The 27,684-nt window shown below is 48.9% G+C and overlaps 13 protein-coding genes across 13 annotated transcripts; 6 read left to right on the forward strand and 7 right to left on the reverse strand.

The window, feature by feature from the left end:
• Positions 1–120: 120 nt before the first annotated feature.
• N7462_004233 (uncharacterized protein) lies at positions 121–2,218 on the reverse strand (the record flags this gene model as incomplete). Its single annotated transcript, XM_057075959.1, has 8 exons — positions 121–188; positions 247–352; positions 412–1,255; positions 1,324–1,444; positions 1,502–1,599; positions 1,669–1,751; positions 1,809–1,945; positions 2,011–2,218. The coding sequence occupies 8 exons, from the start codon at positions 2,216–2,218 to the stop codon at positions 121–123; spliced, it is 1,665 nt and encodes a 554-aa protein (XP_056935464.1).
• A 2,105-nt stretch (positions 2,219–4,323) lies between these two features.
• N7462_004234 (NAD(P)-dependent alcohol dehydrogenase) lies at positions 4,324–5,471 on the forward strand (the record flags this gene model as incomplete). Its single annotated transcript, XM_057075960.1, has 2 exons — positions 4,324–4,500; positions 4,569–5,471. 2 exons carry the CDS (start codon positions 4,324–4,326, stop codon positions 5,469–5,471), a joined length of 1,080 nt encoding a protein of 359 aa, XP_056935465.1.
• A 533-nt stretch (positions 5,472–6,004) lies between these two features.
• Positions 6,005–6,395, forward strand: N7462_004235 (uncharacterized protein; the record flags this gene model as incomplete). Its single annotated transcript, XM_057075961.1, has 3 exons — positions 6,005–6,064; positions 6,139–6,209; positions 6,287–6,395. The coding sequence occupies 3 exons, from the start codon at positions 6,005–6,007 to the stop codon at positions 6,393–6,395; spliced, it is 240 nt and encodes a 79-aa protein (XP_056935466.1).
• A 1,113-nt stretch (positions 6,396–7,508) lies between these two features.
• On the forward strand, positions 7,509–9,444 carry N7462_004236 (uncharacterized protein; the record flags this gene model as incomplete). Its single annotated transcript, XM_057075962.1, has 5 exons — positions 7,509–7,550; positions 7,613–7,655; positions 7,727–7,856; positions 7,933–8,477; positions 8,534–9,444. The coding sequence occupies 5 exons, from the start codon at positions 7,509–7,511 to the stop codon at positions 9,442–9,444; spliced, it is 1,671 nt and encodes a 556-aa protein (XP_056935467.1).
• Positions 9,445–9,531: 87 nt separating this feature from the next.
• On the reverse strand, positions 9,532–11,055 carry N7462_004237 (uncharacterized protein; the record flags this gene model as incomplete). Its single annotated transcript, XM_057075963.1, has 6 exons — positions 9,532–9,854; positions 9,907–9,969; positions 10,022–10,376; positions 10,435–10,632; positions 10,691–10,783; positions 10,840–11,055. The coding sequence occupies 6 exons, from the start codon at positions 11,053–11,055 to the stop codon at positions 9,532–9,534; spliced, it is 1,248 nt and encodes a 415-aa protein (XP_056935468.1).
• Positions 11,056–11,526: 471 nt separating this feature from the next.
• Positions 11,527–13,250, forward strand: N7462_004238 (uncharacterized protein; the record flags this gene model as incomplete). The annotated part of the gene is made up of 6 exons (XM_057075964.1): positions 11,527–11,694; positions 11,753–12,011; positions 12,065–12,738; positions 12,789–12,854; positions 12,909–12,994; positions 13,046–13,250. 6 exons carry the CDS (start codon positions 11,527–11,529, stop codon positions 13,248–13,250), a joined length of 1,458 nt encoding a protein of 485 aa, XP_056935469.1.
• Positions 13,251–13,541: 291 nt separating this feature from the next.
• Positions 13,542–14,692, forward strand: N7462_004239 (uncharacterized protein; the record flags this gene model as incomplete). Its single annotated transcript, XM_057075965.1, has 3 exons — positions 13,542–14,054; positions 14,111–14,333; positions 14,388–14,692. 3 exons carry the CDS (start codon positions 13,542–13,544, stop codon positions 14,690–14,692), a joined length of 1,041 nt encoding a protein of 346 aa, XP_056935470.1.
• Positions 14,693–15,325: 633 nt separating this feature from the next.
• On the reverse strand, positions 15,326–16,466 carry N7462_004240 (alpha/beta hydrolase; the record flags this gene model as incomplete). Its single annotated transcript, XM_057075966.1, has 3 exons — positions 15,326–15,393; positions 15,447–16,112; positions 16,169–16,466. 3 exons carry the CDS (start codon positions 16,464–16,466, stop codon positions 15,326–15,328), a joined length of 1,032 nt encoding a protein of 343 aa, XP_056935471.1.
• A 376-nt stretch (positions 16,467–16,842) lies between these two features.
• N7462_004241 (FAD-dependent oxidoreductase) lies at positions 16,843–18,103 on the forward strand (the record flags this gene model as incomplete). Its single annotated transcript, XM_057075967.1, has 2 exons — positions 16,843–17,809; positions 17,862–18,103. The coding sequence occupies 2 exons, from the start codon at positions 16,843–16,845 to the stop codon at positions 18,101–18,103; spliced, it is 1,209 nt and encodes a 402-aa protein (XP_056935472.1).
• A 346-nt stretch (positions 18,104–18,449) lies between these two features.
• Positions 18,450–20,272, reverse strand: N7462_004242 (glycoside hydrolase family 72 protein; the record flags this gene model as incomplete). The annotated part of the gene is made up of 5 exons (XM_057075968.1): positions 18,450–19,150; positions 19,212–19,955; positions 20,019–20,044; positions 20,104–20,141; positions 20,198–20,272. The coding sequence occupies 5 exons, from the start codon at positions 20,270–20,272 to the stop codon at positions 18,450–18,452; spliced, it is 1,584 nt and encodes a 527-aa protein (XP_056935473.1).
• A 1,675-nt stretch (positions 20,273–21,947) lies between these two features.
• N7462_004243 (DUF2406 domain-containing protein) lies at positions 21,948–22,389 on the reverse strand (the record flags this gene model as incomplete). The annotated part of the gene is made up of 3 exons (XM_057075969.1): positions 21,948–22,057; positions 22,128–22,211; positions 22,275–22,389. 3 exons carry the CDS (start codon positions 22,387–22,389, stop codon positions 21,948–21,950), a joined length of 309 nt encoding a protein of 102 aa, XP_056935474.1.
• A 1,962-nt stretch (positions 22,390–24,351) lies between these two features.
• Positions 24,352–25,533, reverse strand: N7462_004244 (uncharacterized protein; the record flags this gene model as incomplete). Its single annotated transcript, XM_057075970.1, has 1 exon — positions 24,352–25,533. One exon carries the CDS (start codon positions 25,531–25,533, stop codon positions 24,352–24,354), a length of 1,182 nt encoding a protein of 393 aa, XP_056935475.1.
• A 697-nt stretch (positions 25,534–26,230) lies between these two features.
• On the reverse strand, positions 26,231–27,624 carry N7462_004245 (acyl-CoA dehydrogenase family protein; the record flags this gene model as incomplete). Its single annotated transcript, XM_057075971.1, has 2 exons — positions 26,231–27,228; positions 27,297–27,624. The coding sequence occupies 2 exons, from the start codon at positions 27,622–27,624 to the stop codon at positions 26,231–26,233; spliced, it is 1,326 nt and encodes a 441-aa protein (XP_056935476.1).
• Between the last annotated feature and the right edge of the window lie 60 nt (positions 27,625–27,684).

The raw sequence follows: 27,684 nt of genomic DNA on the forward strand, positions 1-27,684 counted from the left end.
CTCTTTTTTTCATGGAGATGTGTCATAAATCATGGCTGAATGATAAGAAGGGTCCATTTGAAATGAATGGGTTTTGGTCGAATGAAATTACTCTATTTTGCGGTATCCTACTTTTTTCTTCTATATTTGGTGGTGTCGAATCAATAGTCCAAACAATGCAGCCACCAGAGAACACCCGAGAGAGAAGACTGAAAGACTTTAGGGTGATTCCAGCAAAGTTAGGGAGGCGGGCGGCATAGAACTTACGGTACGTGTGCTTAAGACCTGCGAGGTAACAATCAACGACAATATCTCGAAGACGACCAGAAAGATTTGCAATATAATTGGTATCTGCCATGGCACGTCGAATGACCTGGTATAGTTAGCAAGGGCAATGATCTTTCAGACCGGAGTGGTTTTCGAAATATTTACTTTTTCTGAGCCTGGTCCTTGGAGATTCTGGCGAAGTTGGCGATAAAATTCCATACCAAGGAGAGTGTTGCATGTTGTGACTCCAGCGGTCATGGCAAACCCAATGATCAGCATATAGCCGGCTGTTGCCATCGCCACTTCCTCCGCCGGTAGACGAGAAGTTATTGCAATGAATGATGACGCGGATGCAATGCCGGTTCCCATGCCACCAGGGATAATGAACAGAGATTCCCAGAAGCCGGTCGTCCCGTTCCAGTACAGATAAAGAAGTGCGTAGGTAATCGATGCCACCAGACCTGCAAGAATGAGCAATACTTTATAATGACCCGTACGTCTGATAACTCCACCAGCAAGAAGGCCACCCAAGGTGTTTCCGATGACGGCCGGAACCAAATGTCCACCTGAAGCTGTGGTTGAGGCGCGCTGGGTGACCTGGAAATAAAGTGGAACTGAAAACATCATCGCCAGTTGTGCTGTAATTTGGAGCGATCCTATTATATAACCTGTGGCCACATTCGATCTCCGAAGAATGCGCAAATTAAAAATGGGGTCCTTGGCGACGTAGGCTTCTACAAGCACAAACACGACAAGTAGAAGGACTCCGCTGACCGCAAGAACAACAGTCACCCATGACCGCCAAGGAAATGATTTGCCTCCTTGGTCGAGCAAGCCTGTTAGGGCGATGATTGCCGTACCAAGTAGGGCGGTTCCCAGGAAGTCGACGTCACGAAGTCGTGCCAGCGTACCCTTTGTAGTTGTGGCAGATGGGGGATAGACAACGTTGAGCTTTACGATCACTAGGAGTGCCGCCAAGGCAACGAACGGAGCTTGGAGAAGAAATAGCCTATGTGCCAGTAAATTCGCACATTAACGGAAGTCCTCTCAAGTGCTCAGATTTCAGGATTAACTCACCATCTCCATCCAATCGTATCACTGAGCCAGCCACCCAATGGGCCGCCGACACTCCGGCCAAGAGTCATTGAAATATTGACGTATGCCCTCCACGTAGCGACTTCACGCTTGGGAACAATGTCTAGATCCGGTCAATTGATGGGTTCGCGAAACTCGTAATTCCAAGTTTCGTGCATACCGGTGATGATCACAGAGCTTATTGTCATTGTTCCAGCGCCTCCTAGTCCACTGATGGCTCGGCCGAGTATTACGATCCACATTTGGGACCCGAGACCACTGAGCAGAAGAGAGAGAATTAGCAAGAGTTCACTGGGCTTTGGGGCAAATCCCCGCATTGCAACCTACCAAATTATGCACCCCACTGCGAATAACAAGTATGAGATCAACAGTAACGGTTTACGACCGTAAATATCACTTAGTTTCCCGTACTATGCACTGTCAGCATCGATTTTCTTCTCCATTCATCTGGAATGGACTTCGCATACCAACGGTTGTGCCGCACAGAGGCCCAGAGTATATCCCGTTGATAACCAACTTGCATCGCGTAATTTGTTGAACTCGGAGGATACCCGACCAGCGGCGGCCATTACGAGCGTGGCATCAGCATTTGATATGAACTCGCCTAGCATAAATGAGCTCGTCAGCGGAGTCGGTTGCGGGGGTTTCATGATGAAATTAGTCTCATACCCAGCAACAGTACCGCAATGATGGTGCCCACCCCAGTTAGGGCCTTAATTTTCGTCTCTGGAGAATCTAAGGATGGGAGCAGAGGGCTTTCTTCATCTTGAACATCATTTTCATTGCGTTGGATTGTGCAAGGCCTTGCGATGTCTTCGGAATTTTGCGGGGCAGCTGTGGCCAAATCGTCGGTCCCGTATGGTGAATTGGCGGCCATGATGCAGATCGAGGACAAAGTATGTACACCCTCGATGCGCCGAATCGAGAGTGAGTCACTCAAGCGATGTCTCCTTATTACAGAGAAAGCAACAGATCCAAATCCCCAAAAACAATAAGGCACGGTGTCGGTTTGCAATGGATGAAAACGGCGAGCTTCTTATCTCGCGTGGCTCAGGGAACTCGACCTTTAAAATCAAAGGAAATTACATTATTGCACCATAGGCCCGCACTAATCATAATGCTCCGTGATATTGCCAGATTAAAGACAGACTGGCTATGCAAAGACGCCTGTGTTATCATCGCGATCTCAAAGCACGCCATTGTGGGTGTAAAGTGGGTCAAGAAGGGGTAGTCGGGTGTAAAGGAATACAGTAAGAACTCGATTTGTTTGCCATACTTAAATCAAGAGGTTCGAGTGGAGTCGAAACAGACGTGCCCGTGGGGGAAGTATTAGCGCACCTTTGAACATATGTCTTCAACCTTGTGGTAATCTAATCTATGCTTTTTCTCATTAACAATTTTCCGACTGCACGTGGGTAATTGTCTAATGCTCGCCTAACTTCAAGTTCCGATAACTACAATATGCAAATAGTCCCCATCACAATAATAATGCCCGCGGGCGCATTAGAGAAATCTGTTGATCGCCATCTGCCGCCCCGATTGCATCATCCTCGCTCCACTTCAGGCTCGATTTGCCGACCGCGCTAAGGCAAACCTGGTGATCACTAAGCAAGCAGTCTTTCAAGCCGCAGCAAAGTATTAACTAGTGTTTTTTTCCTGTCCAGCTATTTATCGATTCTCATACGCCTTCTGGTCCATTTGATTACCTTGAATAATTTCTAATACTTTGCAACGTATGCTCCTTGTGATGAGATATACATATGTGACTATGGGGTCATATATACGATGCCAATCTACACGTACTTGCGGCACACTTCGATTGCTAGAGATTCTTCAATATTACAGGTTCGTGTAGCACACCGATCTGCTCAATATCGATACGCTATGAAGACTTAAGAATTCGAACCACTTTGATTTGTTGGAGTGTCCACCACGTGAGACAATGCCATGTCGCGGCTCAACAACCCCAAATTTGGATAGATCACGAATGACAAATCAGATGTTTGATGGCCAATGGACGAAGACAGTCGACCACATTAGATATGGGTACTTGCCCTTGGCAATAAAGACAGGACCTAGGTGGGTATCGTCCCATGAGGTGCCGTGCCAGCTTTCTCCAAGATACTGACAGCCTTTAGTTTATCAGTCTGCTAGCTCAGCATAGCATTGATGTCATCAGAAATTCAATTCGGATGGTGCCTGTGGCTATCTCATGTTTCATTTTGGGGGGTGGGAACATGTTTGGTTCATTTGATCAGATGTTAAAAGGGAGGACCATCGATCTGATTCATGGGTCTGGCTCACTTTCGAGCCTTACGCCTTCAGAAGAACTTCCCAGTTTCATAATAGAATGAGCCCAGCATCGAACAATCCTGCAAAGTCCGGATGACATTGTGCTACCCAAACTGCCATTATTCATCACAGGAGCCAAATTTGCAAAAATTTGGCGCTGAGTAATGTGCTTCCGTCTGGTCCGGTCTCCACTTGCCCTGAAAACCGGGTTCCCGGGCCGAATTCTCTCGGGGATAACTAACTGATGACTGTCAGCAAGACCCAGGGACTGCCCTGCAGAACTTTAAAAATCTTAATGCGCCACGCTTGTGGCATCGATCGGCCAATAAAATTGGTTGGCTAGCACTGAAATCCACGGACTTATGCTGTCTTTTCCCGTTATGTCTTGTCATCGCCACCAAGCAACGAGAGAGATAGCGTGTCGTGTATCGAGAACGGACATAAACTCATTAAAGCCGTGATGACTTTCAATCAATGGATCAAGTGGAGCGTTTACAGCCGCTGACCGAATCTTGTTTTGCACAACGGGACCCAGTATGGAATTGTGCGAGAATTTTCCATGGTCCAGTTTGAGCGATTCGATGAGAGTTGATAGGTTATATAAAGGGCACGGCGAGACCCTGAATCAAGGAAGCCGTTATTATATCTCAATCCATATCTTTCAAACAAACTAAAGACAACCTTTTCATCATGGGATCCACCGATTACAAGTTTGAGGGCTGGATGGGCCTTGACAAGGAGGCGGCCAATGGCAAAATGGTTTGGCAGGAGTTCGAGCCCAAGCCTTGGGAAGAGACCGATATTGATATGAAAGTCACGCATTGTGGTATTTGTGGCTCGGACATGCATACGCTGCGCAGTGGATGGGTATGTTGACAGCCTAGTTTCAACTCGGTTGGATATATGACACTAATTCATGCCGTCCATTTGTATAGGGTCCAACTACTTACCCATGCTGTGTTGGGCATGAGGTCGTCGGCATCGCTGTTCGGGTCGGCTCCAAGGCCGAAGGAAATATCAAGGTCGGCGACCGGGTGGGTGTGGGTGCACAGAGCGGTGCTTGCCTGAATAAGGATGGTGATTGTGAGGCTTGCGCAACTGGCTTGGAGCAACACTGCAACCGCATGGTCGGCACATACAATGGAACATTTGCCAATGGAGGCAAGTCCTACGGCGGATACTCGTTGTATAACCGATCACCCTCGCACTTTGTCGTCAAGATTCCCGACGCTATTCCCTCCGCAGAAGCCGCGCCCATGCTTTGTGGTGGTATCACGACATACTCCCCTCTAAAGCAGCATGGCTGTGGTCCTGGCAAGAGGGTCGGCATCATCGGTGTTGGTGGACTGGGTCACTTTGGTATTCTCTTCGCCAAGGCTTTGGGTGCCGACTACGTCGTAGCAATCTCTCGCAAGGCCAACAAGAAGGCAGATTCGCTTAAGCTTGGAGCGGATGCCTACATCGCGACAGATGAAGATGTAGACTGGGCCCAGAAACATGCGCAGTCCCTTGACCTTATCATTTCGACGGTGTCCTCCTCCAAGATGCCCATTATCCAGTACTCTCAACTGCTCCGGACCCGGGGCACTTTTGTACAGCTGGGTGCTCCCGAAGACGGCGGTCTTGAGATTCCAGCATTCGCATTGATTATGAAGGGAATCAAGTTGGGCGGCTCACTGATCGGTAGCCCCGAGGAAATCCGAGAGATGCTGGAGCTGGCCGCGATTAAGAACATCCACCCATGGGTGGAAGAGCGACCCATGAAGGAGGCCAACCAGGCCATCCAGGATATGGACGCTGGAAACGCTCGGTACCGCCTGGTCTTGGTGAACGAGTGATAGATTAACGATTCTGTGGCCTGTGGATAGCATTGATGAGGCGACAGCTGTATAGAATTTAATAGAATTGATGATCTGAAGTTATGAACAACTAAAACCATCTTGGTCGATATTAAGAAGATATTTCTTGCTGCTTGGTAACCTAATCTTGCTTCCGTACAACAAGACCAACCAGGTTCTTAGCGGAACAGAATTTCGTCACTCTTACCACGACTACTTAATCGACCTTTCAAGTTTGGGTTCGCATCCAATGTCACGTGTAAAAGAGGGGTCGAGTTTGGATCTATCAACTTCTCAACTTTCTAAGCCAATAGGCCTCAAACTCACCTACTCTGCTCGACCGCAGTCTGGATTGTTTCTTCTCGTTCCATTCACGGGTGTACTGATCTGCTCCTTCAATCTTCTGCGGCTTATTTACCAGCCTCTATCTTGGTCTGACTAACCCCCTACTCATCCCTTCGATATAGCCGACGATTCCATAATCCTTCTTTCCTCTGCTTCTTCTCACAAAACTCCTTTTTGCTCCGATCAACATGCCGATCAACAGCAAGGGATGTTCATACACGTACAAAAGCTCGGGAACTAATACTAGTGTCAGATATCTATCACTCCCTCGGCCCATGCGGATAGAACTGAATAATTCATGATATACTGACCATAGACTCAGGGAAACCACTACTGTAGCCGCAACTACGGACCTGATGCTCCGAATCAGAATAGCTACCATTATTCAAACTGGTATGACCCGCCTTGGTTCGGTTGAGACAGACGACGTGAAGGGGCGAGAAAGATTAGGGTACTGAGCAGTCTGACAGTGACGGTTCCTACTATTACTCTAACCCGAACGGAAGCACCTACTACAATAATGGCAAGGGTCAGGCTACCTACACGCCGCCTTCATCTTCCTCGTCCGGTCAAAAGTGATGAGTTTGATATGTCACAAAGGGTTTATGTCTGAATGTTTCTTTAATGAAATCCAGAAGACTTCCTCCCTACTTAACATGACATACGATTCTATCAAGGATCTGCGAATCTGCATTGGTGCCTCTAGTCGATGAGACCAGATAAAGTTGCAGGATGGGCCTTTCGGGTTTTTGGATTAATGCACTATCCAGCTTGGCATTCTTAGTCTTTCTTAGCTATTCAATGCTATTTTTTGCTTTATAGTCCATTCTGGCCCACAAATGATCTAGGTTGTCGAACGATATTCAAATATAGGGGGATATGCTGCCTGCCAATATGATAAATGATACAGTACAACACTCCATTAAATCAGTACAACGAACATCAGGTTCTGCTTCGGTCCGACTGAATTCGGCCTGCAAAATGGCTTCTCAATCCCCGTCAGGATCCAGATACCCATTTACAGGAACCACCTGGATCAACTTCTCTTTGTTCGAATTCCCCCTGTATATGAGTGCCAAATAGGTCTATCGCCATTTGAACACCTGTTCCTTTCTCTCATCTTTGCTTTTGTACTTTTATCCTTACCTCCCCAAAATGACCCGCCTTCGGTATTCTTTCCTTCCCAACATTCTCTACCATCCCAACCTAGCGCTCAATAAATTGCCACAACTTGGCAAGCTCGAGTATTGCAAATACTCACAGTGACGGGCTCTAAAGCTCCAGTAACTACCCAGGACAGCAAGCCCTCGGTGCACAGAATTCATGTACTCGCCCGGGCGCGGGGACGGCGCGGGGACGGCGCGGGAAACACAGCGGAGTCAAACACAACAAACCCCCGCACTGGGCGGCAATGAAGCCGAGCTGTGTTGACCTCCACTGGTCTCGGTTGACAAAGGACAATCTCCAGCTTAGCCGTGTTCGGTAAAGGATAGGCGCCACAGACCATGTCACTTCTATTTGAGGATTGGCCTGGTTGGCCTCCCCTCGCCTCTCTTATCAAGGCGCCGTCGGATCGGATACAACTGATAAGAGGTCTAGGGGGCTGAAAAGCCCGTCGCTTCGACGACTTCTCCCCGCTTCTGCTCTTATCCTGAAGCCGTGGACTGCTATCGCTGCCGGCTCATGTCCGCCATGAACCCATCTGGTCGAGTCTGTGCCCGTTGTGCTCGCATTGTTAGTATCATACCCTGACCCTCGATCAAGGGCCCATTGCTTATCACACCCATATGCACTAGAAGCAACGCTGTGACGGCAACGAGCCCTGCTCCCGGTGCAAGCGTACGACATCTCTTGCCATGATGGCCCGAGTTATTCACAATGGCTTCAATCAATTTACTGATTGTTTCTAGGCCTGGGTCACGATTGTAAACCACGCAGTCCCTCCGCAAAGGAGACCGTCGATCTTTCATTACCCGTGGCGGCGCTCCGGCGACCCCGGGCATCGCGCTCCCGTGGCGGATGTCTTTCCTGCAAGGCGAGGTAAATCCGATATCCGCAGTGGAGCTGCCCGGTAGGATTGCATCCGAAGCTGGGCTGACTATGAGGGCTCATTTAGGAAGAAGAAGTGCGATGAGACCCGCCCACGATGCAGCGATTGCCGACGCTTAAATCTCCCCTGTCAGTGGCTAGCGGATACTAGACGACTGTCTCGTGACAGGGCCGCTTCATCAGAATCATCAGAATCATCAGAATCGCATGCGACGGCCTCTCCCGAAGATCCGATTGAGTCTTCCGACGGACATCCGCAAGTGCTTGGGTCCATCACCCCGGATGACGACGATGAGTTTATTGCCACGCTCTTCCCTCATCCTCTACCGGAACAGAACGCCGTCATACTACCTCTGGATCGCTCCCCAATCTCCACTAACCCATTTCTTCGCAGCAACGAAGACCGGTCGCTATTCAACCACTATATCCACGTGGTGGCACGGGCTTTGTCCCGTTCACATGATCCCGATCGAAATCCATTCCTTGTGACACTTTTACCACTGGCGGCGGCTTCCGATGCCGTAACTAGTATCATATTGAGTCTCAGTGGATGTCATTGGAGACGCGTCTACCCCAGTATTTGGGGATGCGCTTTGAAGCACCAGGGCCAAGGTACGGTCGATATGTATCAAACTTGTGAGCCTAACATCAACTGACGTCATGAATAGCACTAGCCCATGTCAACACACTCCTAGGTCGATCAGATCCTCAATGCATCTTTGAAGCCTGTGCCACGGTCCTTCTGCTCTGTTTGACAGAGCTATTTGACGGCACTTCAAAGGTCTGGAAATGGCATCTCAAGGCGGCGAGTGCAATCCTTAAATCTCCCGCATTCCAATCTCTTATTTCAAACGATCAGTGGACTTTCTGTATCAGCCTTTTCCACTATCTAGACTCAATGTCGACAATCTCACGGTGCAAGGCTCCCCTCCTGCATAATGGCGACACCATGGCCGAGATTACTACCTCTTTCCGACGAAACAGTATGCCTGAGCTAGGCCGGAATCAATCCACCGATGCCATTTACGGCATATCTCCCGCGTTGTTAGACTATCTGGGAATGGTCAACTTGCTGGCCAATCATCGCAGCAAGCGTATTGATGAGCTATCCGAAATTGGCTTCCGGGCTGCGGCAACCCAATTGGAATGCCGTATCAACGAATGGAGAGTGGACCACGACCAGGTTGCAGAACAGGAACCCGACACGGAGCGCGCTACAACTGCGTTTGAATGGGCGATCCGACTGCGCTTGCACCAGGTGGTGGAAGGATACGACCCGCTCCATAAATTTGTGGAGCAAGCCATCACAGCGATTCTTGATGCGGTTCAGAAGGTTCCTTACGCAAGTCGAGTAGAAGGCTGCCTTCTATTTCCCTTGGTGATTGCTGGGTCTAGCAGTGTCAGCATTGAACGACGCATGATGGTAAAAGAGCGCCTGATGGTGATGGAAAACACTCTGGGATTTGGCCATATCCAATACGCGCGACAGCTTCTAGAGACGGTCTGGGATGGCTGTGCATCAGATTTCAACTGGGCTGCAGTACGCTATAACAAATTCCCAGGGGTGGTATTTATTTAAGATAATACCGTGTAATACCGGATATATATGTGATGATAAAAACGAGATAATTTATGATTTCAATTCCATGCCAGATTGAGATCCACTTTACAATTCTTTCTTTCTCCCCTCTGCCAGCAAACTTTCTAAATGATCCCTCATATTATATCCACAAACCTCCTCAATAGTCAACTTCCCCGGTCGGTCGGTGGAAGAGCTCCAACCAATTCGCTCGCTCAGATTCTCGCGGGCACGGAAACTTGCCTCCTGGACGCGAGTTGCTCGTTCCTTACGAAGCTTTTCATAGAGCGCCAGCCCTTCTGCCACGTTATAATCCTCGCGGAAATTTTTATTGAAAACAAGTCCCAAAGCACCAGCGTCTTCAAAGGCCATGCAAGATCCCTGAGATTGATCAGGCATCATTGGATGAGCTATCTCCGGTCAGTCAATTGGTAGGGTTGAACTTTCGGACATGATACATACCGGCGTCACCCAAGAGACAGACCTTCCCTTTAACCCAGTATGGGTATGGTTGGTGTCTGTATACTATTTTTCTAGTCAGAAATATCTTCTCCCAAGCCGGGCACGGGCGACATACACCGCCACATCTTGATATCCTCAGCGTTGAGCATCAAAGTTTTCATTCTTGGGTCGAGGTCTGGAAATGTGTCGACTAATTGCTGCGGCGAGGCACTGATATTCCAACCGTCTTCGCGTAGGTTGTTGACAGACGCTGGGTAGAAGCAGTAACAACTCACAACCTCGCCATTGCTGCATGGCGACATGACAATCTTGTTAATCCCAAACCCACCCCAATATTCAATTGCTTCGTTCGAGATATAATCCTCTAGCCCTAGGGACCGAAGCTTGTCGGCCCCAATGATGCACCGATAGCAGCAAGAGGTCGACATCTCAAAATCGGGGGTGATTCCAATCATGCCTCTTGCCAGAGACTTCACATGATTTCATTAGCTTCCGTACAGGGGTAGTTTATATGAGGTATGCGCTTACTCGTATTCCATCCGCCGCAACGATAATATCTGCAGTTGAAGTCTCTCCATTCTCGAAGCGAAGAGTTCCTTCATCTGGATTTACCTCGACACATTTATGGTTCACCTTTAGCTCGCAAGGAGAGCCTTCGCCGGGCACCTCAAAGGCTGATTTGAGAAGCTCTCTGTGGATATCAATCCGATGGAAGTTGTTGTAGTCCTGTGAATGTTAGAATATTAGAGTGAGATTCTGGATATGTCGCGGACTGTCATCGTACTGTGCCAAATTTGGATTTGTAGTCTCCTAGTGGATACGTGCTTTGGACTTCTCCGTTGGACCAGTTGTGCATAATCAACTGCTTTAGAATCACCTATTTCTGAATTAGAGTGCTATGACAGAGCATCTCCGGAAGCCTATCTTTCATACCGGTTTTGCAGCTTTGACATCCACGCCCCATTCCTCTAGGAAGCGCGACCCATTCGAGGCAGCACTGAGCGAGGCGCCCACCTCGCCGGCAAAATCGTATCTTTCATAAACCGTGACAGCATGGCCCTGGCGGCGCAAGGCAACTGCAGCTGCTAAGCCACCGAGACCGGCACCGATAATGGCGGCTTGAAGCGGCGAGTCGGTACGTGAAGGCATTGCTTAGGTGCAATATCAGAGAACTACAGACGTGAGGAAGCCGTGAGATAAAAAAAAATAACGATAGCAAGATTAATACTAGAAATATATACTGAGTCTTCTCTCCAAAACCTGAAGCTATTTTGTTCACTGCGTCGGATGGTACCATCTTCCACGGCTTTCCAGCGACGGCCGCTCTTATCTTGGGAAGCGACGGCGCCGAGACCGAAAGCCAGGGGTCGTTTATCTATCCGACGGCTGCATTTCTTGGCTTCTCCGCAGCCGATCCTTGCCCAATTCATTTCGCCTCCCCCCAATAACGAGTCCAGGCCAATTAAAATCCGGGGAAAGCAAGCTTGGGGCGACTCATGCTGGTCGCTATCTTGTGCTCGCTGGGTTATCGGTCTTTGTCTTAAAAGTGCCACCGGCCAGCATCATGCAACACCGTGTTCTCTATACTTTTGTGAGCACCCACATAGGTATTCGCCAGTCATGGACAAGAAGGACGAGCTCTCAACAAAGGAAAGCCTGCCTGAAGACTATGCCTTGGGCAGTATGACCAGCGATGACAAAAGGCTATTGCGCAAGATCGATTGGCATATCTTACCGATCATGTTTTTGACCTATTTTCTTCAAATGATCGATAAAATTTCAATTAACGTACGTTGTCTGAAATCTTTTCACTAAAAGGACAATTGGCATCCACTGACAAAAACAGTACGCAAATGTAATGGGGTTGCAGAGTGACTTGGGAATGTCAGGAAACGATTTCTCCTGGCTTGCAACCGCATTTTTCATTGCATATGCCGTGGCGGAAATTCCGCAGGGAACCCTCTTACAGCGGTTTCCCGTATCCAAAGTCCTTGGAGTGAATGTCTTCTGCTGGGGTGTCATCCTTTGCTGCTCCTCTGCCGCGCAGAACTTTTCCGGAATGCTGGCATTGCGAGTTCTCCTCGGGGTTTTGGAAGCGGTCATTGGTAAGCCAACATCGAATGACTAGCGAGGATTGGATTTCCTGACCATCATTTAGCGCCGTCCCTTACCATGTACACTAGTATGTGGTATACGCGAGCTGAATCAACCCCCCGATATGGTTTCTGGTATTGCGGACTTGGCGCTGGACAAATGATAGGGGGACTGATCTCATTTGCTGCCCAGCATGCTCCCTCATCTCTATCGTTTGGTGGCTGGCGGATCATGTTCGTGGCTATTGGAGCCGTTAATCTGCTTGTCTCCCTACTGGTTCTTTTTGTGCTCCCTGAAAGTCCAGAGAAAGCAAAATTTCTCTCTGAAGCAGAGAAGCAACGGGTGTCACAGCGACTGATTCAAGACCAAGCTGGTGTCGGCGTGAAGGTTTTCCGATTACGGTCCGTCCTTGAGGCCTTTATGGATCTTCAAACATGGCTGCTGGTGCTGCTTACGATTCTCATTACTATACCCAGTGGTGTGATTACAACATTTTCTTCGATTCTCATCAAGGGATTTGGATATAACAATAAAGAGAGTGCTTTGTTGAACATACCATCTGGAGTCGTGAGTATTGCGTCCACAATGGTTTCTACGTATGCTATTTCTAGGGGCTTTTCCAGATGGTTAGCCATTGATCTGCTCTTGATCCCAACACTGTTGGGATCTTGTCTTATGTCGTTTCTTCCCACCGCAAATAAAGGCGGCTGCTTGGCTGGAATTTATCTTGTGAATACTGTATGTTCTGGATCGTCCTGTGGTCTTGGACCCATAGCTGACATTATAAGACCGTTGCACCATTAGCACTTATTTACGCGTGGACCGGTGCTAATTTCAAGGGATATACTATGAAGGTAATATCCATGTCTTTGTACTGTGAATATTGAACTCAATTCTAATCCATGCAGGTTTCTGGTGCCGCGATCATCTCAGCTGGATTCAGTGTTGCCAACATCATCGGTCCTCAGACATTTCAGTCCAAAGATGCCCCACAGTAAGTTGTGCAATTAAGATCTGTATTGAGCTTTTGCTAATTGGATTCTAGCTATATCCCTGCCAAGATTACTCTAGTTGCAGTAAATGCGGCAGCAATGGTTGTTGCGACCATCTTACGCGTTGTGTATGGGATCCGGAACAAAACAGCAGATCGTCTTCAGATACCTGCACGTAGTTCAATGGAAGCAAGATTCTCCAAGGAGGAAGAGAGTCAGGATGTTTGCGAAGGTGGTAGCTTCCGTTACGTCTACTAGCCAGCTGTTTGGCTTCCTCTTAGAGCAGAAATTACTGAGCCATCAAGGCCATGAGAGCTTTAATTGAAATTTAAATATTCCTGTCATAATTTATTGGTTAAACTTCCGAAAGCAGAATTTGCATACATGATGTTTCATATTTCCTTCATCTCCGCAGTCGCACTATCTATCCGACGGCGGCGGGTTTTGCGGAAGCACGACCCCCCTCTTTCGAATCCACACAGACAGTCGATATATAACCGCTAGTGAAGCAATGCTATACATTCAAATTTCAACCTGATTGCATTCAAAATGAGTCCTATCGACCTTGGATCCCTTGTCCTCGTGACCGGTGGGAATGGGTTCATCGCAGCCCATTGCATCGCTGGTCTGCTGCGCTCCAATTATCGCGTTCGCGCAACCGTGCGCTCTATTGAGAAAGCAAAGGCTACACGTGAAGCTCTGGAGACTGCTGGCATCGAAAATCTCTCCGATCTGGAATTAGTAATTGTGTCAGACCCGACCGACGTCCAGGCTTTGAGCGGGTCGCTCCAGGATTGTCAGGCTGTCCTGCATCTAGCATCAGCATTCAACTATGATGCTAAACCGGGAGAATTTGAAGAAAAGCTCATGATGCCTGCTTTGAATGGGACTAAGGCTGTTTGTGAGGCTGCCAACCGTCATCACTCAGTTCGCCGAGTCATCATAATGTCCAGCTTTGCCAGCGTCTACGACGCTAGCCTCGGCCCCCAGCCTGGTCGCGTTTATACCGAGAATGACTGGGCCCCATTGACTTACGAAGATGGCGTGAAGGCCTTGGCTGTGGTGAGGCCTCTTCATTTTCTCCAGTGCGTACCCAAAAAGATGCTAATCTATTTTAGCCTATCGCATATAGAGCGTCCAAAGTCGTAGCCGAGAGGGCGGCATGGGAATATGTTCGCAACAAGGTCCACTTTCAGTTGATAACCCTTTGTCCCGGAATGGTCTTCGGCCGAATGATTCACCCCATTAAATCTCTATCTCAGCTCAATGCAAGCAACCAAATTGTGTGGCAAGTTCTGAGTGCAGGAAAAGACGGCGAAATGCCTCCTACAAAAGCCCCGGGTACATATTTTCACCTCTACATAGCCCATTCCTATGCTAACACGGTATATCTAGTTTGGATTGATGTTGAGGACCTGGCAAATACAAGCATAAAGGCACTTACGTTCCCAGGCACAGCACACGAGCGCTTTTTAGTGACCCAGGCATCCTATGATACTCAGGAAATCGCAGATATTATTCGTTCCCACTTGCCAGAGAAACATCGCTGCCCTCTGGGAGCTCCAGGGAATCGCATTGCAGAAACCCATTACTCTTGCGACTCATCCAAGGCACAGAATATGCTAGGAGTCAAATTTCGGGGTTTGGAGGAATCAATTGTGCCGCTAGCACATCAGCTATACGAAATGGAGAGAAACTAAAGTGAAACAATCTTCGGAACATCTCCGACGACAACATTGGCACTCCCTTCATGGTTACTTTCAGAGCCTCGGTGCTAGTTATTAGAAAATCTTATTAATATTGTATTGGCTCTTTCAATAGTTCCAATGATGAAGTTTCTTCGCTTCAAAGATCGGCGAATGACTGACCTACCTTATTCATTACACTGTACTCTTCAAATGGAATATCATCGAGGTTTGACAAGACCCACGTATCCCAGTATCCTACAGATTACGATGGAAAGACAAACGAAGGAATGGAAATGATATTGGGGACTTGGCTAGCTATCAGTAGGTGAGCCATGGTGATTGAATGAGTTGGAAGTAACTACCCACGACTCGCTCCTCTAGACATCTTACTAAGAGCGCATGATTACTACTGCAATTCCCAAGGCCATGGGATATTTCAAGTTGGTTAGGCTTTTCTTTTACTCGGACCTGGAATGCTATTTCTTCAGTATTGAATTTTGCTCCAGTGTTAGTACGCGCACCTACGAGGTTGATGTAAAGACATTTACACTGCAAAATTATAATTTTCCAGACGGTCTATATTAATCATTTCTAAATTTGCTCATACAAGAGAGTACTTCATTCTCAATCACGATGCTCAATCGGTTATCGGTGTAATGTAGTCTTGATATGCTCCGCCGTCATTTCAATGAACTCCTTTGCCTGCCATAGATCTGTATGAAAAGTTAGTCATGTTACCTCGGTTATCTCTGACCGAGATACTGACCTTTATCCATGTGCATGAATGGGTGTGGAACTCCGACGAATCTTTTCTGAATCACTTCGTTTCCTCCCTCGATGAGCTTTTGTGCATACGCCTCACCCTCATCCCGCAACGGATCACACCCGGCTGTGTATATGACTGTCTTGGGGAGTTGAGTGAAATCGGGGGCCTGCAGCGCATTGGCATACCATTCAACGGCGGCTAGCTGTTTCTCTCGAGTTGGACCTTCGGCAGCTAGGCTCTGCCACTTTAGATTATCAAACCACTTTAACCGTGCCCAGTTCAAAGTCGGCGCATGCTCCATATCTTGCATAGATACCCAAGGCGCCTCTGCGGCTGACTTGTATTTGGAGATATCGTCAATCGTGGGAGTGCCTACTGCGACAAGCTGGAGAGGGAGTTGAGCATCTCGGGCTAGATGGGCGCAGATTAAGGCGATATTTCCGCCGGCGGAGACACCCCCCAACGAAATTCGGGTAGAGTCGATGTTGAATTTCTCAGTTCCGCTAGAGTAGATATACTGGAGAGCTGCGAAAGAATCCTGAATGCCAATCGGAAATGCGTATTCTGGTACCAATCGATACGCGACGTCGATAACACAGACATTTGCTTTCACGCAGATGTGCTTGCAGATATGTGCTTCGGTGTCAAGGTCACCTAGCCCCCACCCTATCGACGAAAATGAGTTCCTCATCTTGCAGTAGAATCGCTTTTGATGATCATACCTCCACCATGGAAATCCACATGTACAGGCCATGGACCCGGCGAGGCCGGCTCGTATACTCGAACCGGGATCAGATCGCCATTGTGACCTGGGACCTCGCTATCGTAAACTCGCGCGCAATCCGGAGCTGGTCCGGTTCCATAGGAGTAAAGGACCGAGTATTTGGTGCGCAACACGGAAAGATCAATTGGCCCTGCTGGGGTACTTGCAACATGTTCGTTATAGAGGCGCACGAAGACAGGGTCCAGATGCGGGAGAACAGACGGATGAATAGGATTCAGGGCCTCGTGGGACGACATGATGGCGATTGAGATCTATGTCAACGAAGGGGGGAGAATTGTCTGAAAATAACTCTGATTGCGATACTATAATTATATAGTAGCTGGCATGTTCTTTCCCATTTCTCTTCCATCGATCCGCGGCAGTGAAGATTCACGTTAGCGCGATGCACCCCGCAGCCGTCGCATTGGCCGAGTCTGATAGCCGACGGTCGGAAACCAAGGAATCGCGTAGGAAATCCAGGATGCTCCAGTTCAGCCGGATAAGCCCCGCACGTTATCTATGCGACGGGGAGCCCGATTGAGTCCGATACTCTTCCGCAACGTATCCTCTCAACTGTCATTCAAACGAACACAAAAGGAGCAGGTTGGCGACGATGTCCAGGCCATCATCACTATGGATCCCGTACGTATTGTCGGCGCCGGCATTGTCGGCTTGACCTTGGGTCAAGCCTTGAAACAGAAAAATATTCCCTTCGAAATCTATGAGCGCGACGAGAGCCCTGATGTCCGCGGCCAGGGATGGGCCATCACTCTCCATTGGGCTCTGGAATATATGTGGCAGATGCTTCCAGAAGAGACACTGGCGCGCATACAGGCAGTACAAGTGGACCCCGAGGTTGCCCGTCACGACAATGGCAATTTTCTGTTCATCAACTTGCAAACAGGAGAGCCCAAGTACAAAATCCCCCCAAGTGTACGATGGCGGGTGAACCGTGAAAAGATGCGTCGCGCATTGTTGCACGGGATCGAAGAACATGTTCACTGGGGCCGACAAGTAGTGGATCTCGACATTCCAGTCGCCTCAAATCAAGTGGAATTAATTTTCGCAGACCGAAGTACGGTTAAGGGTCTAATCGCCGTGGGTGTGGAGGGAAGCCGGTCCATGGTGCGTCGGGTTCTGCGACCTGATGCCTTCAACAACTCGCCCCTAGAGATCAAATTCACTGGCGTCGCAGTGGACCTCACATCTGAGCAAATTAAGCCATTACGTGACATGGACCCTCTCTTATTTCAAGGCTGTCATCCACCGACAGGGGCTTTCTTCTGGTTTTCGATGCTGGAGACGCCACAGGTGAACGGGACAGCGGGGACGGACACCGAGCACTACCGCGCTCAGATATGCATGTCTTGGCCGGTCAAAGGGCCAGAAGATGAGGTCGCAGCGTCAAATGAGGCTCGGCTGGCCAATATGAAGAGCCGAGCGCAAGGATTTGTGGCATTCCTTCAGGAGGCTGTCGAACGCATCCCGGCTGGGACGCCTGTGACGGAGATCAGGTTGGCAGATTGGGAATGCCTTCCATGGAACAATCATGGAGGCCGGGTAACCCTAGCGGGGGATGCTGCGCATGCAATGACAATGTGTAAGTCGAGTAACTTGTCGTTGCAGAAGATCGAGTGCTAATGAAAGTGTAGATCGAGGAGAAGCCGCAAACCACGGCCTGCTCGACGCATACTATCTGGTCAACGCCATCGAGGCCATTTATAATGGAACGAAAACAGCGCCAGAGGCCATTGGTGAATTTGAAGATGAGATGAGAGCACGCACCAGCCGGGCTGTGCGATTAAGTCGCCAAGCATGTTATGATGCTCATGATTGGAACAGATTAGATGAAACGTCAGCTATCCTGACCAAAAGATCCATTGTAGCCAAATGATTGTCCCTGATTATCAAAGCTTGTCCATATTTTTATGCAAAAGAAACTTAAAGTCAAGAGAAAAATACTTCCATGGAAGACACCTACTTGAAAAGAAATGATAAATACGCAACATGGCCGTAAAAATTAAATCGCCATGATCAATACAACCTATTTCCAAGTAAAAGCGTTCAAAATATAACGTTGAGAAGAAAGAAACAGAAGCTGCGATCCCAAGAAGTTGTAGATTGAGGAAATGAATCTAGTAGGGAACTATAACTAACCAATCTCTCAAAATCATGGCATAGCAAGATGAAATCAGTCGCGAAGCAGATAGCAAGCCTCTCCGTACGTCAGATCAAAGTGTCTACAGAATGATCATACCCAGACCAGTCAGGAACGCAGTCGCCACGTAAGCACCGATCTGGAAGTAGCCAACAGTCACGCTGGAGTGAAGGTTGATGGGAGCAACACCGCTCGACGCGGTTGAGGAAGAGCTGGAAGACGAGTCGGCAGTCGCGGTCGCTTCAGTAGTGACAGTGCCAGTACCAGCAGTTCCCGCCTCCTTGATCTGGGACGAGCAAGTACCAGTGGCCTTGGTGGTGGCCTTGGTGGTAGCAGAGCTAGAGAAGTCGCAAGCAGTGGCCTTGCTGTCGTTGTCGGTGTAATACTTGTTGAGAGCGAACGCAAGCTTGTACTTGATCTCACACATGCTGTATGCACCATACTCGCCGGTAGTGGCATTGCTACTCACACCCGAGCAGTCGATGTCACCGCAGACATCACCGAGAAGGGTAGCCATCTTGGCAGACGTAAGGGAGGAGGAAGCCACGCAAGCCATCTCTTCGTACATGCACTGACACAGTTCAGAGTCTGGAGTTGGGGGGAGAGGCGAAGCCTCGGCCCTCCAATCGCTACCAACAGTCGGGCAGCTCTGCAAAACAGTGTTGGTGGGGGTATAGGAGGCCTTGTTCGTGCCAGTGGGGTCGACGCTGGCGATCTCGCTAGAGTAGTACTTGAAGTCGGCCATGGTGCTAACGCTTGTGCTATCAACAACAGAAACAAGACCTGTATGTGGTCAGTACATTCATTCAAAGAAGGCTACGCATGGCAAAGGTCAAGAACCTACCGTAGTTGTTTGTCTCCTGGAAGTACATGTAGACAATACCTCCAGACCAGACCTCGGCCATAGTGTCGCCGTACAGGGCCTTCACCTCGGTAAACTTGCGGGGGGTGACATCGTTGCATCCATACTCAGCAAAGAATACGGGCACAGTGTAATTCCGGAACTCTTCAGTGCGAGCCTTGTAGCCAGACTCCGAGTAAGTAGAAGTACCGCACCACGAGTAGATGTTGTACCCCCAGAAGTCAACGCTCTCATCCTTCGTCTCGCAGTCGAAGTAGTTACCCAAGTTCTCACGGATAGCGGAGACATCAGCAGTGGCATATCCAACACCCATAGACCGATAACCCTTTTCCTTGATGTATGCCTTCATGTCGCGCACGGCGGCCTTGACGAAAGCAGCGGAGTCGGTGGTGGCAACGCTGTTGGCGACTTCATTGCCGGCAAAGAAACCAATGGTGTTGTTATACTGAGACAGTTCATCAATGACGGCAGTGTACCGTGAGTACAGGCTGGTCATCCAGGTGGGATCGCTGCGGTCGATTGACTGGTTCGGATCAGACAAATCAGAGATCAGATAGATGCCAGCTTCGGCCAGCAACTGCATGCATTCCGAGTGGTCGGCGGAGGCGTTGATCGAGTAAGTACGAATGACATTGGTGCGCAGTTTCTTCATATAAGGGATATCACGCTTGCAAGTGGTGACATCGGCAAGGGGATCCTTGTAGCCGCTGCTGTCGCTGGTATCCTCTGCTTGGTGTTAATCTCGACAATCTTGGCCATTCATTTACCTCTTCATGACGATTGACTTACGCTGGTAAGCAACACCGCGAAGGTAGCTATCCAAAGACAATGAGCATGAGCAATCTTCAGGGGTATGATAGGTATCCTTGCTTACAATTGAGTGTTGTTACTAGAATAGAAGAATTTAGAGCCCTGTAGGACGTCTTCGTTAGTATACAACATCTTGGCTCTTTTCCGTAATGCCCGACCTTGATAACAATGGGATCCAAGTCAGCCACGGCGGCTGTGATCAGTGTCGCCAGCGACAACAAAGAGAGCTTCATGGCGAAATTGGCTTGGCGGACCTAATCGACACCGCAGATATTATGTAGCGAAGGGAATGGAGATAGCCTCCGTGGGTTGAGAAAACGAGGGACTGCAATAGAACGAGAAGACTAAGAACGAGTGAATGTCTCCTCGCAGAACGAAATGAGGAGAAAATAAGAGCAGATGAAGATACACCCTCGGTGGCTTCACCTCCCGGGCCATTAATACCCTCCAACGTTATTCTGGTCTACCTGATTTGCCATATTCCCCTGACCATTTGGGGAGGGACGCGTACAGCAGCCCCAGCTGGCATCCACCGAGATAATGACCCTAAGGGCTCAGGGTACTTGGCCAAAGCCTGGGCAAAACCTGGGCAATTACTATAATCAAGCGGTACCCGGCTGTCAATTCTTCCATGCCGGAGTTGATAGACCGCGTCAACCAGCGTTATTAGGGCTAGATGATGAGCATACTAGCTTTGAGCGAGTCGCAACGACCAATAGCAAGGATCCACACCCTAAAATTATCCCAGTATCTGCAAACTAACTCTCGTTAGCGCCACAAAGAACTTCTACTTGGCGTTCGGAAGGTGGCGGCCATGAGGTATGCGAGATGGTGAGCCACCCACATGAGCTGACCCCAGGGACCACTTGTCTCTGATTTTTCATCCGCTAAAGCCTCTTGAATTCATCTCTAGAAAACTTCAGATGTTGATCCTGTCGCTTGGGTAATTTTTTTGGAGGAGTGGCTGGTGTGGAGTGAAAATGTTCACAGGCTGACGCGGTAGGTGGGGCGAACTCTGGGAATGGCGTAGACAGTGCGTGGCCTCTCTCGCATCGGCGGCGTGCACTCCTTTTTCTTCTTTCCAGGCAAAATATCTAATTTTACCTTCTATTTTATTCGCTGATAGGTCCTAGCAGTGCAATATGGGCTTGAAATATAGATTTTTGGTAGATAATTCACATTATTGGAAGCGGGACGCCTGCGCGGGCAGGCTTTCTTAGTGCGATTTAGTTAGTTTTCGATCGTTTACTAATTTGCACCCCACGATCGTGCTGCATATAGGTAGCGAGCACTCGTATCTTTTTTTGTGACTGTCAGGCAGTATTCCAAACCTAGTCGCCCGTATTCCGTCGTTCTGAGCGTAGTAGTGTTTGTAGAAGTTGGTTGGTGGCCAACAGCCCTAGGAAGAACGTACCTGTTCATCGAACAGTTTCTGCCAGATACTCCTCCTTATGGAGTACTCCTTCCTAAATAGGGCCTATTTAATCACTCAGCAATAATGATTGGGTCCATAGAGTCCACGTCCTAAAGATGGCCCGATAAAGTGCCAAGCCTCGCAAATCTGGGGAATGTTGATCAGCCTGCCATGCGATCTAGGACGTATTTTTTTCCCTTCCAAATTGAGCTGGGAACTTTGATTTCATCAAAGCCTAGTCTAGCCATCAGCTTTCACATTAGAAATTTTACATAATATGTAAGGTAAAAGGATATAATATGTCTCTTTGCTAATAGGCATGTACATTCAATGTTTCGAATAACTCCAAAAGAAAAAAAAAAAAAACAGGATCGTCAATTCGTCCCGAGCCTTTCACGTGCTTGGACCAAAAAAACAAGATCATAATACCATCTCCTCATTTGCATTTTATATTCCGACGCCGCGTTTCTTTATCCATGATATAAATTATTCGATCACATTCGATTCTGTTTGCCATGAGCCTCGATGGCCGCTTCGAAGGAACGGATGGTGTCCAGCGGTCGCTCAAGGCGATTTCGGGTTGGGTTGGAGCGATCCGGATCAGCTATGGGAACATTAGTTCTCTGGGTCTACCTCTCTAGAGCAAGATAATTGTGTAGCTCATCACAACATACTAATTAGCTTCCCGTCACGATCTCTGTGCTGCATGCTTCGTAAGGAGAACATATCACGTAGTCCTGGTTCGTTGATCACAGCAACTGCAAATTACATAGTGTCAAATTTTGCGTGAAACTAAAATTGGTTGCGACATTGGAGCTTACTGGGTTGCGCCTCATGTAGGGCTGTGTTGGGATCGGATTTTGTATTCAAGGATGTCTTGGGGCTTTCATGCGACTGAATGGAGCCACTGCGTTCACTGGGCGACCGAGATGCCATTATTTGACGTGTCTGTTGTCTCGAATAACTATTATTAAGAAATAGAACAGTCGAGTCCACTATAAAATCACTGTGATGAAGGTGTAACTGTTGGGAAGAATGACAGGTGGTGGGGATGTGCCTGAACTTGGCCTTACCACTTGACCCTTATATATCAGGAACATTCCCCCAGACGCGGCGCCTGACAGGTCATGTCTGCCTGTTCTTGCGTATTCCGGGCTAAGAATAGATCGCTGTCTTCCTGGAACCTGAGATCACGCAACCCATGGCAAGGGTTACGGATCATGCCGGGTGGTGATTGGAACGATTTGGATTGGCGTTCCACGGATCGTTGCAAACCAGCATCCATTCCATATGACGTTGCACACACACAGACGTAGTGTTCCCAGTGGCTAACGAAGCTTCCCCTGCATGATCGTAGAATGCTTAGCATGCAATCGACCCAATCAGAGACGGTAAGACACGCAATTGTCGGTGGCTGAAGGGGTCTCGGGGTTCCGCCAGGCACCACACAAGGTTTCAGGTCCTCGGCCCCCGATGGATTCTGCCAGGCACTGGAAGATCTTGCGAGCAATCAGTACTCCGTAAGCGTAAGCCAGACAGGATCGGGCGCTGTACGCCTGTGGAGCATGGGTCCAGCCCCATCGCCCCGTCACATGCAGGTACAGTGATTATGTGTACAAACCCGGACAGCCGGGAACCGCGTTATGGTATTGTAACTGGGCGGCCCCTTGCGGTAGGGCGCGATGGTTTCTTTCTGAATGCAACAAAGGTTCGCGTTCATGACATTCTTTCTCCATGATCTTACCCTTAGAACCAAATAAGATCATTGTCTGGCTAGGGACAACCAATTATAATGAGTCTGTATCGGGATGTCTCTCGCATGGAAGATTCTGACAGCAATGTCATTCTACTCCACAAGAATGTTCTCCAGAGATGTTTCACGTTACCACCGACTTGTCGGGATACACATCATGTGTGTGTAAGCTGTCATACGTATATCATAGCAACACGGCATTATCTATAGGCCACAAGTCCCTGGCCCCTGTACGCACAGGCCATGGTTGAAATTTTGCCTGTCTGTTACTCTGAGGATGAGCTGGGGAAGAAGCGGGACACCAGGCAACGAGATTTTCGAAAGATCTTGACATTTCAGATCCATACGGGATCCCAAGCATCAGCTATCTAAGTACTCCGTGGTGTATCTTTGTACTTTCTTACCTTGTGGCAATGTCAACTTCTTGTTGCGACCGTCCGGAAACGGGTGCCGTTACACTTGTTGCATCAGAGTCCGCCACGCTTTTTTGTTGGTTTCCTCCAACATTCCAGGGGATCTATCTCTCTGCTGATTGGAAATATTCTATTAAACACATGCTCCGAAGAATATCTTCCCGGGGCTCTGTAAACAATTTTTAAACCAATTTGGTAGTTACCCGGATCGACACCATCACGTAATCATCATCCTTTTTCATGTTCATGGTCCTTTGGTTCATCCTGGCACACCACATGAGCAGAGGAAGAGTTCTTCGTACTTTATGCAATACCTAAAATACATTGCTTCCCTCAAATCCTCTTCCATAGCAACAATTCTGCTTCTTCAACACCGTTCAAAGAATACAGATCCTTTGTATTCGCTGCTTTTTCGTCAAGCTTGCTAAGCCTAGTATCCATGGTGATTGACTGTCCTGAAAAAATTGTACATATGTGTATTTGCAAGCCACCTCCCCTTTTGCCAAGCCGCTGCTTCATTCATCTAGGGGTAGTTAAGATGCTGGTAAACCCTAACCCGATCCCAACGCATACCTTCAATTGAACCTGTTGATATCGTGATGCCCCAATTTAAGCTTCACTGGATTTGACACGATGGCCTTGTAATCAAAGATTTTCTAAATTTTTCTTTGACTCTTCCAAGCGCCAGCTATCTGGGGTTAAAATATGTACCTACCCGTGATCGCGAAAGATTCAATTTGGCGGCATGTCTTTCATCATGCCCATCGACATACACAAGCGATCATGCCAAGTGACCATACTTTCACTATCTGGCTTTGGGGACGTACGCGCGTCCTTCTCTGGCGTGATTCCTGTTTTGGCATTGTTGACCAAAGCCAGAGGGTCCATCAATGACAAGAATTTCGATCTTGACGCACCAGATTTCCTCAAGGAGTCATTGGATCTGATGACTCTCAATAATTGATCTAGCAAGGCGACAGCCGATTCGATTCCCTGCAAGCAAAACTTTCCCATCTTACTGGCTGCCGTATTAGGGATTGACCCAATGAATTCTTTGCTATTCCCTTGGGGAACTTGATTGACAGCATCAAAATGGGCCAGCATATCAGCTTGGATTCGAGACAGCCCCTCTCGACAGAGAGATATGCGATGTGTCAGATCTTTTTTCTCACTCTCATCTTCTTGGGGGCACATAACGATTCTTCTTGTTTTGGCCAAGAATCCAGGGCAACAAGAAATATCATAAAATGCATATTCAAGCAGCTCGCCGAGGGGAGAGGACTTTCCGCGCCGTTCTTCATCTTTAATAATATCCGGAATAATATCTCGCCATTTCTGATCTTCTAGAAAGCACCTTTCGCCGCGCATAAAAGCATCGAACACTAGAAAGCTGCGAAAGGACACCAGCAAGGTCCTAGCAAACCCTTGGACATGGGCGTGTGCTCCTCGAAGCTGGAAAAGGCATCCAATGCCCCCTGAGTGCAGCATCCAGGAGTTTTGATCCATACCACTCACCGCTTCGTATAGGCCAAGGAGAATTGATGCACCGAGGGTTTTGTCCGCCCGGACTAAAGACGGGGTGTTGAGTGCCCTGACCAGCTGTTGCAGTGCACGGCCATACATTTCGCGACTTTGCAAAACGAGCCGCTCATCGCTATTCGCTTGCCCGAGCTGTAGACTCCCAAGACATTGTAGAGCGATGTCAAGTGCCTTATTATCCTGCCCTTGCTGTTGACGCGCCACTTCGACCCAGTTGACCTCTACTCGTGTACTAAATCCATAGAAGATGCCTGAGAAACGGGCATCCACAAAGGCACAGAATCCTTCCCGGTGTTGTTGTCCAAACGTGCTACTCACGAGGTTTGGGACCACTCTTTCATCGATAGAGGCATAGGGCAGTGTAGGCGGTCTCATAAGCTGCTGGGATCTTGAATGTATGGGTATGCAGACCGATGTTTCTCCGAAAGGATCACCTTCCTTGTCAGATGGGGCTGATGTCCCAAACTGGTGGTAGAACTTCCGCTCTCTATTATAGCCAGGACATGGCAATCCCCGCCGTTGACATAACGAACATTCTGGACGCGTTTCATCGCACTGTCGAGTTTGCTCCATTAGACCCTGTCCGTGTTGCGAGTGCATCTGGGGAACATATGTGGGGCGGAGGGAATATGTACCTTTACTCGCCGTCTCAGACAAGCCAAGCAGCCTTTACTGCGGGGAACACCCACCATGATCACGTCCACATTACTTTTCAATCAGACGTGTCCTGCAGAACGTGCCTGGGAATCAAGAACGATTTTAGGTCTCAAGACGAGAATACGAGGAAGTGCGACCGCCTTCCCCGCTGCTGGGGTTGTACCTGCTCAAGCCACTAGTCACAAACGAGATTGGCGCCACGCCAAGTTAAGCCGGGGAGCTCTTGGCTCTTGGCAATGCCAGATGGCATGAAAAAAGGCCTACTCGATGATTTTTGGTTCGGTATATGATCTTCTATGGCTCATGCAGCTATTTCAAAGGGTTCTTTCAAGTTGCTATTATACATTTAGTCCTCCAGGCTTCTTGTGGAACACGAAACTCCTCCATCGAATATCCAATCCCCTGTTCTCCGCCTCTAATAACTTCGAGGAAGCTCAAGAACTTTCTCACTCACGTAGTTCAAGATCATTTCCCGGCTCACAGGGGCAATCCGGGGGACAAGGCATTCACGCAGATATCGCTCAACATCATATTCCATGGCGTAGCCCATTCCTCCATGTGCCAGAACAGCGCGCTCACAAGCTGTGAACGCGGCCTCGGCAGCGAGATATTTCGCGCTGTTGCAGGCGACGCCGATGGCTTGGAATGGGACAGAGCCATCGTTCGTATCGTAGAGTCGAGCGGCATGGTAAGTGGCCAGTTTTGCCGCCTCGAGCTTCATGTAGGCATCTGCCAGTGGGTGGGCAACGCCCTGGTTCTGTCCAATGGGCCGACCGAACACCACACGATCCTTTGCATACTGGGACGCTTTCTCGAGGGCGGCATATCCAAGACCTAAGGCTTCGCCGGCCAGCAGACAACGCTCAGCATTCATGCCATGCAGGATGATCTTGAACCCTTGGTTTTCTTGGCCGATCAACGCACTCTCTGGAATCTGATAGTTATCAAAGAATACCTCGTTAGCATCCACGGCACGGCCGCCCATCTTTTTAATCTTGCGCATGTCCAACCCGGGCTGGTCGCGGTTGAGGTCAATGCAAAACATAGACAGACCATCGGTTGCCTTCTGGACCTCTTCTAGCGGTGCAGTCCGCGCCAGAAGAATCATCTTTGAGGCGACCTGGGCGCAGGTAATCCAAATCTTCTGACCCGAGACAGAATAGCCGTCGGCTGTTTTAGTTGCCAATGTTTTGAGCTTGAGTGTTTCCAGCCCTGTATTTGGCTCGGTGACGCCGAAACAGGTTCGCCAGGTACCATTGATGATGTTTGGGATCGTGGTCTCTAGCTGTTCTTGTGTCCCGAACTTGGCCAAGGGCTGTGTAGCGTATACATTTGCATGAATGGCTTGGGCTCCCGCCATTCCTGCCCCGGACTGTGTGATAGTGTGCATCATCATGGTGGCCTCGGAGATACCTGTCTTGCGAATCAGCCTGTGCCCTCTTCTAGTGATTCTTCGACCATCTTAAGTTGCGCTCATGTACCTAATCCTGCGCCTCCGAGGGATTCGGGCAGCGCGATGCCCAGCCAGCCATCTTTAGCCAAGGCCGCATGGAATTCCTTGGGATCTTTCTCCTGCTGGTCCCTCTCCTGCCAGTAGGTATTTGGAAATCTGGCGCAGATATTGGAAATAGCTTCGCGAACTGTGAGCTGCTCCTCAGTGAAGCCCGTCATCTCCATAAGATCCCTTCGCGCCGTGGTCGAGAATGTGGCTCGCGCTGACTGAACGCGACGAGGCACGCCACGACAGTTGCCGAACGATGGGGCCTGCCATTGCGACCGGATAAAACGCTGCCAGTGAGGTCGAGACATGATGTTTAATTTCGTTGGATTGCTCATTTGCCCGAATGCTCGGCCTTAAATGCGTCTACC

Source organism: Penicillium macrosclerotiorum (genome assembly GCF_028827735.1).
Source record: "Penicillium macrosclerotiorum strain IBT 26536 chromosome Unknown utg000003l_segment0_segment0, whole genome shotgun sequence".
Lineage (NCBI taxonomy): Eukaryota > Fungi > Ascomycota > Eurotiomycetes > Eurotiales > Aspergillaceae > Penicillium > Penicillium macrosclerotiorum.